The sequence below is a fragment of the Pyrgilauda ruficollis genome, unplaced genomic scaffold (assembly GCF_017590135.1).
Source record: "Pyrgilauda ruficollis isolate IOZ18807 unplaced genomic scaffold, ASM1759013v1 scaffold24, whole genome shotgun sequence".
Lineage (NCBI taxonomy): Eukaryota > Metazoa > Chordata > Aves > Passeriformes > Passeridae > Pyrgilauda > Pyrgilauda ruficollis.
The window spans coordinates 17882574-17899660 of record NW_024523648.1 but is presented as its reverse complement, the minus strand read 5'-3'; the positions used below and the strand labels follow the sequence as shown (position 1 = coordinate 17899660).

General features: G+C 36.2%; 1 protein-coding gene across 4 annotated transcripts in view; it reads right to left on the bottom strand.

Annotated features, from left to right (window-relative positions):
• The window catches only part of TAB2 (TGF-beta activated kinase 1 (MAP3K7) binding protein 2), a 75994-nt gene that overhangs the window by 32195 nt on the left and 26712 nt on the right, over positions 1-17087 (bottom strand). For all 4 annotated transcript variants that reach the window (XM_041469765.1, XM_041469767.1, XM_041469766.1 and 1 more), the window contains exon 2: positions 2400-2589. In XM_041469765.1, the coding sequence (XP_041325699.1) occupies positions 2400-2501 (102 nt within the window). In that variant the 5' untranslated portion in view covers positions 2502-2589. The remainder of the gene's footprint in view (positions 1-2399; positions 2590-17087) is intronic.

Genomic DNA, 17087 nt, shown 5'->3' with positions numbered 1-17087 from the left:
TTACTGCTGTTATTGGAAATTCCTTCCACTGTGTTCAACTACAAGGTGGCAGAACTCAGGATTCAGACACTGTTCCAGCAGCATGGAAAACATGTGCACAAGTACTCTCAAATTCTGCTTTTCAATCTTTCCTATCAGTCCAAGCACAAAATTTGTTGGTTTGAAGAGGTCATGTTAGGCAGCTTTTTAACAATAACAACCCCAAACAAACCAAAACACAAACAAACGAACAAGACCCCAAGCCAGAGTAGTAAAGCTAGAAGGTGAGTCAGAGAAACCAGAGTTCATGAAATTTCAAAAAACCACGAACATGACAGGATTTTCTTGGTGAGTCTTAGTTCACAAAAAAGGTAGCTTTCCAGTGTGACAAATTAGTTTAACAATACTGCACACATGGAACATTAATTACTCTAGACTGTTTTTGAAAGATCCTCTTATGAAAGCTGACTTAGAACACTTCCTCAAAATCTAAACCCTTCCCCATAAACCTGTTATAATACAGGATATACAGTATCTTTTCTTCACAGTTAGAAGGCTCTTTTTATTTAAAGAAATCCACTGTATTCAACATTACGAAGACTATTGACTCTGTTACAAAGACTAAAAGCATTAGTTTTTAAATTTATCAAGTATTACATTCAAAAGGTGATTACTGATGCATTCACTCCATCAAGCCCACAGACCTTGCTGAATAAGCAGTTCTCATGTTTGAAGAACAACACTGTACTTGTAGTACTAAGTCCTACAGAGCACTAACAAAAATAGCAGTGTACAATCCTGAGAACAAGCACAGGCAATTTATACTCTGGTTCAGTTTCCTTTTCAGCTAAAAAAACGAGAAAGAAAGGACTAGAGAAAGCTTGAAACCTCATGAGCCCCAAGCAGAATTTTGCCATCTTGCAAATCAAAACCAATTGTGTTGATGAAACACACTTTTCACAACTTCTTACTCTAGAAAGACTGGAGAGTCATGATAAAGTCTTGGCAATATGAAAGTTAAACTCTTCCCAACAGTATGAACACTTTATTTGGATGTATATGTGAGTACATATACATACATAAGTATAGCAAAATATGTACTTCATACACAAAAATACATGTAAATAGCAAGACAAAAAATTAGGATATAAAGAATGTTGAATCATAACCACAGTTGTCCCAGCCATAGTCCAGAGACAGCTTCTGGGAAGCTGTAACATCATTTTTCCTATCAGTGTATACTGATAATCAGTATGACTATTTAGATCATTCTCTTATTAATCAGAGTAAATCAAATGTTGAATATTTTAGAATGAAAAAGAAAATCAACCAAGTACGGATGCTTTGAATCAATGGAAAATGCAAAGCAAACATGTTTAAGCAACATAGTTAACTAAGTCAAGTCTACCAACATTTGTTAACTCTAGGCATTTAGGTGTCCCTGTTGGGCTTTGGAGGGACATTAAGTTATCTTCTGCAGTAGCTAACACGATGTTACAGAACAAGAAGCTGATACAAAATATGGTATGTGTTCTGACAGTGGCAGCATTAAATAGACAGCTGCACATAGAGGTTGAGAATATGCAGCTTTAGCACTAACTACAGCACTGGTCAAAAATGACGTTTTACTATCAAGCCCAACAGAAATCCATTAATTAACTACACAGACTCCAAGGGCACAGCAAAAAAATGAAGCCCATCTGGCAGCCAAAGCCCTGGGCAGCTGCACATCAGTGCCTCATCCCTGCTCTGGTCTAACACTGTGGAAGGGAGGCTACAAGCACCTTGTCCCGCCTAAGAGAGCCTGACTTGGAGCAGCTGGCTGTGCCCATATCACACTCCAGGCTTCCTGCTGTAAATGGCACCTAAGGCCACCAGTGCTGCCTCTGCAGGCCAAGGGAGCTGGGAATGGAAAGCATTGGTGCCAATCTGCCTGCCGGCAAGGGCTCACCTTTAAGACTGATGGAGAACAGGTAGCAAAGCTACTTCTGGACGTGCTTCAACACTCAAATAAAAATTAAAATAAAATTTTAAAATGCCACACGTTGTAGCATTGCCTTAAATTGTCCCTGCTGGACTCAAGTTGGCTTTGCATCCCTCCTCTTGCAACAGTTAGTTTTGGCTCTTGAGATGGCCAAAAGGCATGAGCATACTGATTGGTGAGACAGCAGTCTCCATGCACACACTGATTACTGATTTACAGGCTGATTTACTTTGGACCACCCCTGATTTGGCATGGAAAAAAAGGGGGCAATTTAACGCTTTGCTTGCTGTGCAATATAAAGAAATTGGCTGCATATATTTGCCTCATTTATAGAGAAAAACAAAAAGAAAAACATCTGCTTTCAAAGGGGACACCCATACAGAAAGCTTAAATTAGCAATGCTGCTTACTAGTACAGCCATGAACAGAGCACTGACCTGTAACATGCATCTGGATACAACACCTTCAGGTACCTCAGGAAACTTCTGTCGCAGGTCATGTAAAACCTGAATATCAATTTGCTGGCTTCCTTGGGCCATTCGTATATTGCCTGGTCAGGATTGTTTTTCAACAGGCAGTTTTAGGCCTTAGTAAAGGGAGTACTCATCTCTTCTGTCCCAGCATTTTCTGGAAGAGAAAGGAAAGCCTTGAGACACCAAAAGCAGGCACTTCTTATGTAACAAGAGGACACCCCACAAACTGAAACACACACAGAAAATCCCTTTTCAATTATGCAACCAAAGTCTGTATTTTATGTTGATGTTTTCCCATGTGACATTTCTGTCTAAGTAACTGTCCTTCACACACTCATAACCTATAAATTGCCCATTTATATATATATATATATATATCTGGCAGTCAAGTTCCTTCTGTCATTGGTTTTATACTGTTCATAAAATACGTTAAGAATAAAAAAACCCTTGATTTATCAAAGTATTAAAATTATTTGGTTTAAAAACAGCATTTTTACTTAATTTAAACACAACTGAACACAAAGTAGTCTACACCAAATATTGGCAAATAGTGTTTGCTTGACTTTTGAATGTACCTGCATTTTTACCTTTACCACCATAGTTTTTGTTTACTGCCAGGATATTGTGGATAGAAGTTCAATGTCTCTAAGTTTCAGAATTTACTAGCAATTGTCTACTTGGTTTTCACCCAACATACTTTAGAATATTCTGAAATTATTACTAGAAGGAAATAACACTGCAACAACTTAGGCTTGTTCAACTAATTCTGTTCCTGCTTTGAAGGAAATTATGAAGACCTATGAATAAGACTATTTCACAATCACCCAATCAACACACTCATACAAATTATCTGTCCAGACCATATGATATCTACAGGCTTTTACCCAGAAGAATTTCTACCAAAAAATCTTCAAAGAATGCACCTGTGTGTTAAGCAATGGAATCGTATCTTCTTCATATAAACTAATATTATAAATAAATATGACCATATGTTTCAGAAAAACCCTGGCACAGTCAACTCCAATGAACATATATGTCTTAAATTAGTAAATCTTATTTAAGATCTCCATGAATTTTATTCACTTTCTCTGTGGCAGCACTAGAGCAATTAAAAAAGTTACTTAGTCTCACTAGAAGTACATTCATGTTACTCCTTCAACAGTTTACAGCACTAGACTAATTTAAGCAGTGACAGGACTACTGATCTTGCACCTTCTTTAAAGAAATAAAGAAAAACACTCTTCAATTGAAATAACTAAACAATTACATTCTTTATCAAAAACTGTACTGCAATACTTCTCTAATTAAACTTCAAATCCAACAAGATGACACCAAGTCCACAAAACCAGAAGATTCTTTTAACAAGAAGAAAACTGGTTTATCCTAGTTCAGTATCAAATACTACTTTTCCACCCCTCTTCTACTGAGCAGTCCATAAAACTTCCTGCTAAATAGTTAACCAATTAAGAGGGCTTAATTTTTTTCCAATTTCTCTAACCTACATTAAAGCAAACCACTTTGCAATATGTGCTATTATTTCAGAATAGCAAATTCTACGATCTCCATCTCAAGTCCCCTGGACAGTACTAAAATTTTGTATTTCTTCTTTATTTAAATTGTACTAGCAAAAAAGCACCTTCTCAGCTGCCACAGCAAAACCTCCATGGAAAGAGATTAATCCATTTAGTCTTTTCAAAAAACCACAGAGAATAAATTAAAAAACCAGTATTTAAAACAAATGTTCCACATTGTCACCCCAGTGCTTCATTTCAGTATTTTGTATTCTAACTCATTTTTCAATGTCTGAAGTCTTCATAAAACACACAATGACCACAATTTCCATTTATAACTCCAAAGCAGCAAATTATTATAACAATTACCTTAAAATTCAAAAGTGCTACAGAAAAACTTGTCTGCATCTTCATGAGGCATAAAATGATTTATAGGTCATCATTCAATGCTTGCAAAGTTCAATTATTTGTTGGTAGCATGCAGAACTTGAGAGATTGTTATTTTTATTTTTTCTACTGTACTTTTAAGTTTTGGTGGCTTAGCACCAAGCAGACGCCTGCAAGCAGTATCACTTTACTAAATTTGCTGATAAATTTTTGCACATGTGCATTAAATGTGTCAACATAGCAAAATATTATTTTTACTCTAATATGGGAGGAAGTAAACCAAAGAGGCTCTGTCCCCACTATTTTACTTCAGAGAAATATACTCTAACACAAAAAGAAAGAAGTTTTTTTCCCTTAGTTTCAATTACAATAGGCAATTGATACGGCTTCACTGAAAATTTAACATATGAAAAACATCACATGAATATGATCATCTCATTCCAATCATCACTTCAAGAAGAAAAATCCACTAAAGAGCTCAAAGATATCAGAAAATAATTAATAAACTCAAATTAACCTTAAGGAAGGCTGAAGTGACAGGTCATGAGGTCTTTTGGCCTCTCTAGTAAAGACAGATGAAAAGGTTTTTTTCCCAGTTCTTGATGTTGCAAGAAACTACAAAAAGGACTCAGAATGCATCTCCAGAGGCAAACTTAAAGGAACTGGAAAGTTACTTTGATAGATGGAAGCTTAAGGAACAGACACACAACACTGCTGTCAGCCATGGAACTCAGGATCATCCAGAATATTGTTAGAAATATTCTTAGAATATTGTTAGAAGGTTACCTATGCTAGTGGAAAAAAAATAAAGAAGGAAAGGCATGAATGCAAGAGTGAATAGCCAAGACTGCCAGTAATTAAGACCGTAGAAGAAAAGGGGACCAACAGGAGGCAAAGAAAACTGCTGGCAGCAACATTTTTGCTTCATTCAGAGACTCTGGCATAAAAATCAAGGCAATACAGCATTACAGAAGTAATCAGAAAAACCTATTCAAGAAATTAATTATTAGAAGAAGGAAAATTCAATACTGGTGACTCAGAGAAATAATTATTCCTAAAATCATTAAAATCAGAGTTTAATTACAAAGGAAAACTTCTAAATACTGGCGTGCAGTACAATATAGTTATTCTTGTAGTAATGCCCATTTACTAATAGTTTTACATACTGCTTCTAGCTATTAAAAAAAAACAAAAAAAACCAAAACAACCCCTTCAATGTGACTTTATAACGTTGAAGGGAGACAGAGATCCCAGTGCTCATTTATGCCAGAAATACTAAGTAACCGGAAGAATTAATTAGCTGTGTTCCTTTTCAAAGGGTATTGGCATGATCCCCAGACAACTTAAAAGGCCTGGCAATTGTATCATGATGGAGCTCCTGTTGAAGCTTTATTCTGTGAAAACTATTGAAACTAAAGTAAACAATGTGTCATCTCCCAAAGACTACTCAGAACCATGAGTATGAGACAAAATACACTGCCTCACTTGTTTATGAAAATATTCAAAGACAACTTAATGTGAAATATAATTCAGATGCCAAATACTAGGCCGTTATAGAGCTGAACCAGTGCTAGCTAAATACATAATTTTTCAAGTCTCCTTTCTTCTGACAGAGCACATGTTTAACATATCACGGACAATTCTTCAATACAAACCTTAACTTAGTATTTCACATTGACTTTCCACAAAACACTTATAAAACAAGTGCTCTTCAGAGTAGATTCTGCCAAAATGGATTTTATGAAATAATTAAATCTGACAAAATCTAAACAAAGAAGCTGACAGACTAGAATGTTATCCGCACTTCTTGTTCATTGTTCTAATTTTTTACTACTGCAATTTCACATGCAGTCCATGCCACAATAAATAGCAAAGATAATTGTGCAGATTTTAACATAACTGCTGTATTTAATAATTCCAGTTGAAGTTATGATGCACTCATTATGACTGAAGTCCCATTTATGGTCAGCTACCATTTGGGAAACAGCCTTTGTGTGTTCAAGAGAACAGCTTTTGGAAATATGCAGAACACTGCCACAGTAATCAGCATGCCCTTCACCTTCTTCAAACTCAAATTAATGCATCCCTTGTTAGTTCAGCTACATCTAGAAAGTAAATTGCTCATGTTTTTCTGTGGTTTTAATCTGATCACATCTAATCTGTGTTTTACTTACCTGGCGAAAATGCTGTAAAAGTAATCTATCTAAAAGCTTAGTTTAGAAATCAGGCTGTAAATATTTCTTCAGGGCGTGAATGCAGAAACAAGAGAACATTTTCTTGTAGCATTAATGGTGCAGGGTACAGACACTGTGCATAAAGGACTGCTGTAATGACAGGAAACCAGATGCAGCAAGTTGCGAGGCAAGCATGGTAGAGGTTGCTAAACCAACCACAGAAACACACAAGCAATTAAAAAGAGGACTGAGAAAAACCCAAAACCCAACAAAAAACCGAAGACAAACCACCCAATCGCACTCTACTTATCTCAGACTCCTTCATCAGGACTAAGACAGACAGACATTGTTATCCACGCATTGTGTAACCCCAAAAAGTAAAATGATCTTCATCCCTCCTCCCTCCGTGCTTTCATGAGCCACACCTTCTACCTTCCCCCATATATTTAGCTACATTTTCTCTGTTATCTTATCCAAGCATCTATCCAGGCACCAAGCCAACAAATACTACAAAACTTCCATGGGCCCTTTTTTCAGCCAGACCTCAATTCTGATGTTTCACTCCAATAATTCAACTAAAGACTAACCTTAGTTTACTTTCCATCTAGGGATTCTTTACACTGAATTGCTTGAATGACAAAGTATAGCTGATATTAATATTACTAGCATTTCTTTCAGCTTTCTTTAAAAAATAGAATTTCCTCTCCAGTGTACAAGACTGGCAATCGCATTATGAATATACAAATCTCTATCCACAGAAGACTCCTCTTAAGCAGGATCTCCATTCCTTTGACTGTAACAAGCATTGCAAGCTTATTGCCAGTTTGTACTTACTTCTGTGTTAACACTACCCTTACAATTAGAAAAATGTTTTTGTATCACTATTGCTTAGGGAAAAAAAAAAAAAAAGAAGAACATCAGACAATAAATACCATATTGTTCTCTGGCAACCTCCCCCTCAACCATATACATGCCAATTTCCACGCCTATTCTTCCTTTTCTTCCTCATTTATAACTGAACATTCTTGTTAAACACGGGACTAGAAACTTTCACTGTATGTGTGCCTAGTGAATGGAGGAGGGGAGAAATTAGAGTTACCACTGCATTTAAGGCCAACTTTCCTTAAAGAAATTGCTTCCAAGCTACATGCAGGACAGCACACTTTTAACTCTGTCAATGACACCTTGCAGGCAGGAAAAAAGAAAAACCCAAGAAAAACACAACCAAAATTGTCTGGTTCTCTGAGAAACTGCAATACAAAAAATTAGAAATTAAACAGCAAGGAACAATGAAATTCTTTTCTCTCCATTTAGCCCTAATAGACTTTTTCTGAAAGCCTACATGGAGCCAAATATCAGGCAGCCTGAACATGAACTTGTTTTCTTGAAATTAAAATTTAGAGTAATTTCGTAAGGGCAAAACTATAGAAACAACAACATTCTACCCCAGAGTCCCATATTCTTTCTGCAAAAGAGATTAAGAAGTGACAGAACAAAATCTAAAAGCTTACACTAACATCACTAACACTTTAAATGCATATTTAAAAAAAAAAGTGTGAGAACTGGAAGATGGAAACAGGTTTATTAAATATTCCTAGTATAATTTAATTGTTCTAATATATTATTTAGCTTTTCCATGGCCAATTTGAACCATTTTGACAGTTCTTCACCAGTATCTCTGCTTAAAGAATAGTATTATCAAATCCAGATGTTATACTTCACTCATTGACATCCATCTCAAACAAAGAATGAATAAATTTAGCCCATCACAGTTAAGTTTCCCATCTCATCCTCAACTTACTATACAGTGATACTTCCTTGTAATTGTTTGCCAGATTTCTACTCTGCACTGTTCTGAATCCAAACAAGAACACAAAGGATATAAACCTGATTTGATTGCATGACCTCAAAACTGAAAAAAACCCCCAGAATTGTAAATAAGCATCACTAAGAGTTTTCCCCAAGCACATTACTGGATCAAACCAAGACTTCTATCAAATAATTAATGATGAGCAAGGTCAGAAGAAAGTGGCAAAACTCTGGAACAGTTCAAAGAAGTCATCTGTTCCTACGGAAAATTTATTTTAAGTGATCATACCTGGAAGTGATTCCTACCTGGAAGCACAACTTGGTATTTTTTCTTCCTCCAAATTCATTACAAAGAGGAATTTCCAGAAATAAATTTTATTTAACACATTTCATGATGTCTTTTAAACTCCTGGCTGGAATAACAATGTATTTTAATGGGTCCCACAGCAAAAATGCACACATGAAACATTTTAAAGAGATTTAATCTGTCAGGTATTCTTTGGAAACTATGAGCAGTTACACAATTCCTTTTTCAAGGGAAATTAGTTGGGGTTGTACATTTTTCTTGTTAAGCAAGTAAAAAAAAAAAGGGGGTTGGTTTTGACTGCGAATTTTTAATTCTTGCTAGTTCAGTAATGCTAATGCACATATTAAGGGATTCTACTAACGGATTTTACTAAGTTGGTTTGGATATTTTTCCCTTTTCCTTAAGAGAATTAATTAAAAACAAAACCACCTTCCTTTACTGCAGGTCATTCTGTCAATTCTATCAAAGCATAGCTGACCTTTTCACAGCGCAGCAATACGCTGGTGAATCTCATACATAAGCATGTTAAAAATCAGGTTCCTCAGATCACTGTAAAGATTTCCTGAGGAATATGGTTTCATTAGAGAAAAATCTATCGCAACAGTTGAGCTTGCCTTAAGCTACTGTTAGGAGTTGGCAGCTTGAAATTTGATACGTATTCTTTGCACAGTATGTTAACAACAGAAATTCAGATCTGAAAGCTTTGAAATTTGTAAAAAGGGTTAAATTGGTTTTTATTGGAGATGAACTAAAGGTGAGAAAAGCAAAACACCTCTAAGATAGCTGAGAAGGTATTTTCAATTCTTACTACACTTCTTCACCAAGGCACACACAACCATCTAAGAGCAACACCCCTCATGTGCTCTCCTGCCCACACAGTTCTACAAGACCCCTAAAAGCTCTACACCACTACCCATTAAATTATACTGGAAATATATGTGAAGATACAAAAAAAAAATCAGAATTACATTACAAATTCTGAATTACATATGTATCTTAAATACAGTACTTGATGAAACTCAGAATTAAAGTCCAAGAATGTTATAAATCTATCTTTATGAACCATTTTCTTCACCTTTGAAGCAATCATATGTTTTGTATGTGTCTTGTAAAACCCGTTTCATGGCAATTGTAGGATGTCATATGGAAATGAAATACACAAAGCTAAAACCGCATTGCATAATCCAGTGAGTTTATTTTTTAAAATTATATTAATGAACTCCACAGTAACTCTACATTCTGCCTGCATTAGGATTCCAGTCCTAATATTCTTCATGTCAGTTTTACCTAGATAATCAAAACTCTCTACCTTTAAGGAGATTTATTCCGTTTTTTATTATGCAAATGTGTACATTTGCTTCCATTTGTCAGCTTCCCAATGAATGAAAAACCCAATATTAATTCACAGGAAGGTCAACCCCACCTGTGATTGTATCAGGTTTCTTCCACAGATTAACAATATGAGAAAGCTGTCAAGCATTTTATTTTCCTTTTGCATACTTAATTTCTACGTTGCTGCTGTGTAAAGCTTTCATAAAGATAATCCTCTATGAACTCTCTGAAGTCAAAAGCAGGTATAGCTATTTTGAAGAGTATCCATTATTTCCAGTGCAACTGTTCTAAGAATTGAAGGAAGAGAAAAAAACTTAAGACAATAAAAATATCAGTCAGAGAAAGAGGCAGGAAAAACTCTTTAAGAGTTTTTAAGAAAAACTCTTTCAGTTACTTGAAAAAGTAGCTGAAAACAGTGACAGTCTACAAAGAAACATGAATAAACATTTTTTCTTTAATTCACTTGACTGTATCTCCTTTAAAATCTGCTTTTGATTTATGACTGACAAAAAGATACAAGGGTTTCCTAAAAGAAGCAATGATTTTGAACAAGCAGTTGAAATCTAACTAGATGCTATAATCTCTCACAGATTCTCTGATCACAAAGTGCACTAATGTAAGAACATAAATATCCTACTGAGTCAAAAAAGGGTCATTTTAGCTCAGTGTTGTTTGCAAGAGTGGCAACAAAAAACAATATTCAGGAAGAACATGTAAGCCTAAGCCTTTTTTGAGCACATTCCTCTCATTCTCTCCGTATGTACACGTACAACTGTGTGATTGAGGAAACTTGAGAGCAGTGCCCTGCCTATTCTCTTTACAGACCTGTTGATGATGTATTAATCAAATTCCTTTTCTTAACCTACTGAAATTATCTGCTTCTCCAATACATTGTGGCAAAGAATTCCAGAAGTTTACTACTCTGTGCATTTTGAAATAACCATCCAAAATTAACCAGAAGATCTTCCTTAGACTTTTTTCAAACTTCTTGTCCTACAGTCCTGAGTGGGACACAGTTCTGAGCTGCAGGATTTTGTAACAGTTCTGCATTCACTACCTGCATTAATTTTCAAGCTTCACTCATAAATCCTCCTACAGTCTTCACCTCTCGAAACTGGTAAGTCTGTCATGTAAATGCCTCCTTGGAAGGCAAGAGCTTTTGCCATGACTAAAAGTAAAAGAGCATCCTCTCACTACCTCCCCTAACACCAACATATACTCCCTGAAATAAAGGGACTGTAGCCCTTGGTTCTCAAGGGGAGGGCTTACCAGGGCTTCACACAGGAATGACACCATTTTCTCATGTCCTCGGTATCTTTCTGATGATGCCCAATAGCTCTGCTGGCTTTTCCATCTGCTACTTAACATTGCACCAAAAGTTTTACATAACTCCTCACAGAACCAAGACTGCTCTTCTCAGAAAGAATGAGTTATGAATGTAGTACCTATACTAGTCTAAACCAGATTGAAGTCTTCCTTGAACAAACTGCCCCCAAAAAGCTGTAGATGTTCAGGGAACTCACCAGTAACCTACTGCCAACAGCAGCAACAAAATGTACATGAATGACAAACTGAGTAGCTTCAGAGACCTCGACAATAGCTGACTCTGGGCCAAAGGGGATTACCCTGCAGCCTAAGGACACAGAAGCCCATCTCAAAACCTCTTGGCTCCAAACACCCTTTCAATAGTATGAAACCACATTCCAACTGACCTGGATCTGCAGAGCTTGCAGACTTCTGGCTCCACCACTGAAAACCAGTCCAGCATGACTGGCTGCTTCAGAGCTGTCAATCTGAACTCTAGAAGTATCAGTCCCGTGATAGCTTCACTGAACCCAGGGAAGATTCAGCTTACACTTGCTAAGCTCATATTTAAAAATCTTCACATAAACAAAATAGACATCTCATGAAACTAGAACCATGACTCCTAGCAAGCTACATATTTAGCAGTAGTTTTTGACAGTGATTTCCCAATTTAAAACTAAACCAAGACGACACACATACCAGATACCAAACCTTTCAGTAAGAGATGTTCAATTACTACCGAAGAGCCATCATGGGACATCAATGTATGGAAGAGGGCACATAGGAAGGACATGATGCTTTTTATTCTTTGAAGATCACATGATCAGGAATATCTCTGGTTTTCTCAATGTAAAGCTCTATTCAAAATTATACATTAACAATTTATTTTTTGAAAACAGAAATATGACTTACAGAAATAAATCCAGACCAAATCAGCTTGAAATTGCATTTAACCAAGCACAAAGAGACTCAAATCTGCATTGAAATATACTGAAGTACAAAAGTACTGGTGAGTTTCATACTGAAATTCCACATCTTAGCTTTCATTCTAAAGAGAACAGCAAGAAGTGTCATTGCTTCAACTCAGAACTAAGAGTGCAGTTAACACTACACCCTTCTTCATGACTCAGAAGACTCTATCAGAGAAACACTGCAAACCTAGCTGGTCTGAAACTGCAATAACTCTCAGATTTATTAATGAAAAAAAAGAAATTTTCCATTTCATTATTATAGTGCCAATTCAATGACGAGAGAATCCAAAAGGCTAAAGAAATGCAATTAATGCATGATATATTATGATTTCGTCCTAATTTATAGTGACCTTTATAGTGACCTACAATTGCTGCAGTAAAATTATCCTGTTGTTTGTCATGTTTCCACAAGAGTGCAAAGTCTGAGAGTTAACTTTGTGCTCTTTTACTATGTTCCCAATGACAATATTATCACATTTCATTAAAATTCATATGAGAACATAAACACGTTTTGCCATGTTTTAGCAGCTTGCCAGGTAGTTCAATTTCTGATATGTATTTTGGGTTATTCAGTTCATAGCAGGAAGCTCTGGAACGCTTCTATGTCCAGGCAAATAGCTGAACTTCAGCAGTTCAACGCAGAAGCCAACAACAGCATTACAAATCTCAGAGCTTGCATTATGTAACCCAATCTTGCAGTGGTTTTACTGATGACTAGATTGGTATTTGAAGGACTTACTTCAGTGTTTCATAGTGATACTAAAGCAAGTACCCCAAAAATGCTGAGAAGTTCCATTATCCTACAACTGTAAGCCAGAAATGAAAGATCAAGGGATATGACAGCATTTTAGGGAAAACATTCCAGAATCAAAGTATCTCAACAACTGCCCAAGCCACAGTCAAAAACTCCTGAAGATAATAATTTTAAACTAGAAGAGCATATATTTAGATTGGATATAAAGAAGAAATTATTTGTGTTGAGGGTGGTGAGACACTGGAATAGGTTGCCCAGGGAAGTTGTGGGTTCATCCCTCATTGGCAGTGAACAGGTTAGGGGGTGCTTTGAGCAACATGAACCTCTGAAAGGTGTTCCTGATCTTTCAAGCCCCTTTAGACCTAAAACATTCTGTATCAGTGGTGTCCAAACCAAGGACAATTAATTGGATTTTGATGCAGTTAAGTAATGCCTTTAGAATTTTTTTCATACAATTATATGATGTTACTGAAGTCAGGCTGTATAGCAAATTAAATGCACACAATTACATTAAGAAAAACATACAGAAATCCCAGCAGTAACAAGACATGCCAATTGTTGTCTTATTCTCATTATATGATGTGTTCTATTTTCTAGTATTTGCATTACGTTTTTCCCTAGAGAAAAAAAATGGCTTGTGTAAAATAGGCCTAAAATGTTGTTGATAGCACACCTAGTGTATAAAAAGTGAGAAACAAAAAAAGCTTGTCCCAAATAATTTCTAAATTATGGTGAATCTTTCTTACTGCTTTGACTGAAAACATTAATTTATGGGAAAAATTCCTGAGACATTTGCATCTCTCTTTCGTTCTTAGGCACACATAATGTTCAGGCTGTTTCCTGATCTTGCAAGGAAGATTTTCTAAGTATTTGCCTGATTTCATGGAACCATTCTCTAGTATTTTTAAACTTATATTTCTATATTATTAATTGTGCAAGTCCCATCTATACAGTGACTAATTTTTTCACAACCTGGTCACTGCAGCACAGCCCAGCAAGAGCAGCGTCCACTGTCAGAAAGCAAAAATACAGGAAGCAAAGAACTGCAAGTCATACTCCAAGAAAACCTGGTTCTCAAATGTTTGTGTGACTATAAAAAGAAATAAAGCACACGTTTCCAGTTCAGGTCTAGCTGCACCTTTGACACTCTCTCCAGTTGTTCGAAATTGAACTCAAAACATACATGTTCCTATTTGGAAGATGTAAACATTTGGCAGTTATGGTATTTGTATTATTTTTTTCCCTTGTTACCTTTATGTCTCTTGAATATCACTAAATGAGGTAAGTAGGTAACTGAATTGTCGTTTAGACAAGCAGATGGAACAAATTCAAAAGTTGTCTGTATAGCCCCACCTGAGTGACCAATACAAGTGGCCAGAAGTTGTCTAAAGGTTGACTGTTCAGTCCATCCTTTTACTGAGGATAAAAGTATAAGATTAACTATAAGGACCTAAGGGAACATAAAGGATATAAGGCTAACTCTTGCCATAAGCAGGAGCTGGGGAAAAATAATCCAGGTCTGGAAAAATGATTTGGAGGAAACTACCATCTCTGCACTAAGACTTAAATTAATCTTGTTTTCTTAGTAATTCCCAGAATAGAGCCAACCAGCCAAGAGATTTCACCATCCTTCATTTACTCTATTGCTCTAAAGGTTGTTATTACTGCAGCAAGGGCATCACTACTGGCAATGCTTTTGAATGCAGCTGTGGCACTGAGCAGAAACCTCCACAGGCCACGGAAGGAAACATATTTTACTAAATTTCTAACTCAGCCAATGAGATACAATAACATTTCACGCAGCAAGAGAGGCCTCTAGCTAGAGGAATTCCCATTACCAAATTTTAAAACTGTAGGTATATTAGAATAACAACAATCATTTTAAAAAAAGTATTTTAAATTCTCATTTCCTGCTACAATAAGGCTACTATGAACAATAACATTCTTATGAATATTGCTGCTGGGTCTTTGCCCTTGTAGCCATGTTATGTACTGTTCATCATATTCTACAAATGAAAAGCCAGACCAACACAGTAAATGAATAAAAGGCCTCAAAAAACGCATTATTGTACCAAAGGCAAATTAATAGTTGTGATACTCTGAATTACATGTAACTGTAATGCCAGTTCAGTCATATGACAGCCAAACTCTAGCAGTAGTACCTTCTTTAAATAGATCTTATTTTCCATTAAGTATTTTTCATTTGTATGTAAAACCAGTGTGTACTGTTCAATAGCTGACATATCTACTACAGAGCAGCCTATATTAATGGTGGCTTAATTAGAAAAGGTTTTAAATATACATAAAATCACATTACTTTTGCAGAAAAAAAAAATCATCATGCACTGGGAAGTTAAGAGTAAAAATATTAGTAACATCACAGCTAAGCCTGATGTGCTGTCACACACACATTGCTCAAATCCTGCCTAACATCCTGCAGGAACTCCACAGTACTGCCAGGAAGAGAGCTGCACACTCTGAATTTAACACACTGGAACGCAAGCAAAGAGACAATTTCTCTCTTCTTATCATACTCCAGCTCATTCATCATCTTTCTCTTGTCCTGCAGTAGGCAAAACACTACATTTCTGAATTGTATCATCTTCCAAACACTCTTACCAATGCACTCTCCTTGCTGATCTCATTTTAAAACAGAGCAGCAATTCTAACTTGTTGAAACAACAAGAATTTTTCCAGGTCACAGGGTTAAAGTCTCTGATTCCCCATATGCTAAGCAGGCACTTTAGGAAGAATATTAACATTTTGCAAAAATTTACAGCAAGGGCTCTGTCAGCACTTGTACACAAAAAACCTCCATTCAGCTTGCTCCATTGAGCCACATTCATACAGTATTTCACTGTGATTCACTGGCTGCTTTGAGAACGCCTGGTTTATACAAAACATATCTCAAAAGAAAAGTGAAAAATTCCTGAGCAGTAAACCGGCTTTAGGGAGATTATCTGCTTAAAGAAAAGCAAAGATACCAAGCATAGCTTGACCAATAATTTTGTTCAACAATTCTGAGCAAGTCTGTAAGCTATTACAAGTTACAAACCGTATGATTTAAGAGCAAAACAACTTCATCGCTTTCCATCTTCACTGCTCTTTCCTGGACACTACAAACAAACCTGTACATCCAAATGTACCTTTGACACCACAAACAAATGTAGTTGGAAGTTTGGTGGTGGAATTTGTGATTTCCATGAAAGCCATAGCACAAAGCATTTAATGGATCAGCAATCCATAGCTGTGTGCACTGCACCAGAAGTGGAAGAAACAAGCTGGTTTACTTCTCCCTAGCTGTACAACCACGAGACCACACAACTTCCTCCTAGGAGGCATGTGTTAAAATACGCCATTTACAGAAAAAACTGGGAGTAGCTTTGAACTGTTAAAGAAAGCATCAAACAACAGAAGAAAAAAAAATCTATTTCATATATAAGACATAAGTAAGTATTTGAACAATTGCTAAGCAGCAGCAGGCTGTGCGCAGCACATCACATCGGACTTTAATGTTTCACTGATATGTTAGAGACAGTTTTGCAAAATCATCTATCAAAAGTTTTTAACTATTTAGCTATATTTCATCAAAAGTGCAGTCTAAAACCTTATTAACCAAGCACTACAGCAACTAACACAAATACAGATGCTGTCGTGTCACAAATAACGCACATCTGTGCTTTAGTCCTCTGGAGCAAAATAACAGACAACCAAATAACAGAGAAAGCTTTTAGATTTTTGGCAGGGACCTTTTCCCCTATGGATAGAACAGGCTGTCCCCACAAAACTGGTATTTACCAAACGTGGCTTGATGATCAAATTACACTTTCTCTGGTATTCACAAAGTAGTGAATGCATGTGTCACAAAAAAGCCACAAAAAATCCACAACGTTGAAGAGTAACTTCAAGTATTCCTGTTACTTTCCAGATACTCCTTTCAGAAAGCACTCTCAATTCCATGACCTATATGCAAAAAGCTCCTTATTTTTCATATTCATATTTAAGGAACAAAATTTCACTCACATCAATTAAAATCACCTAAAAATATTCAAGCAACATCAATAATTGGTCCAGGATGGTAATGATATTGATTCGAATGTCT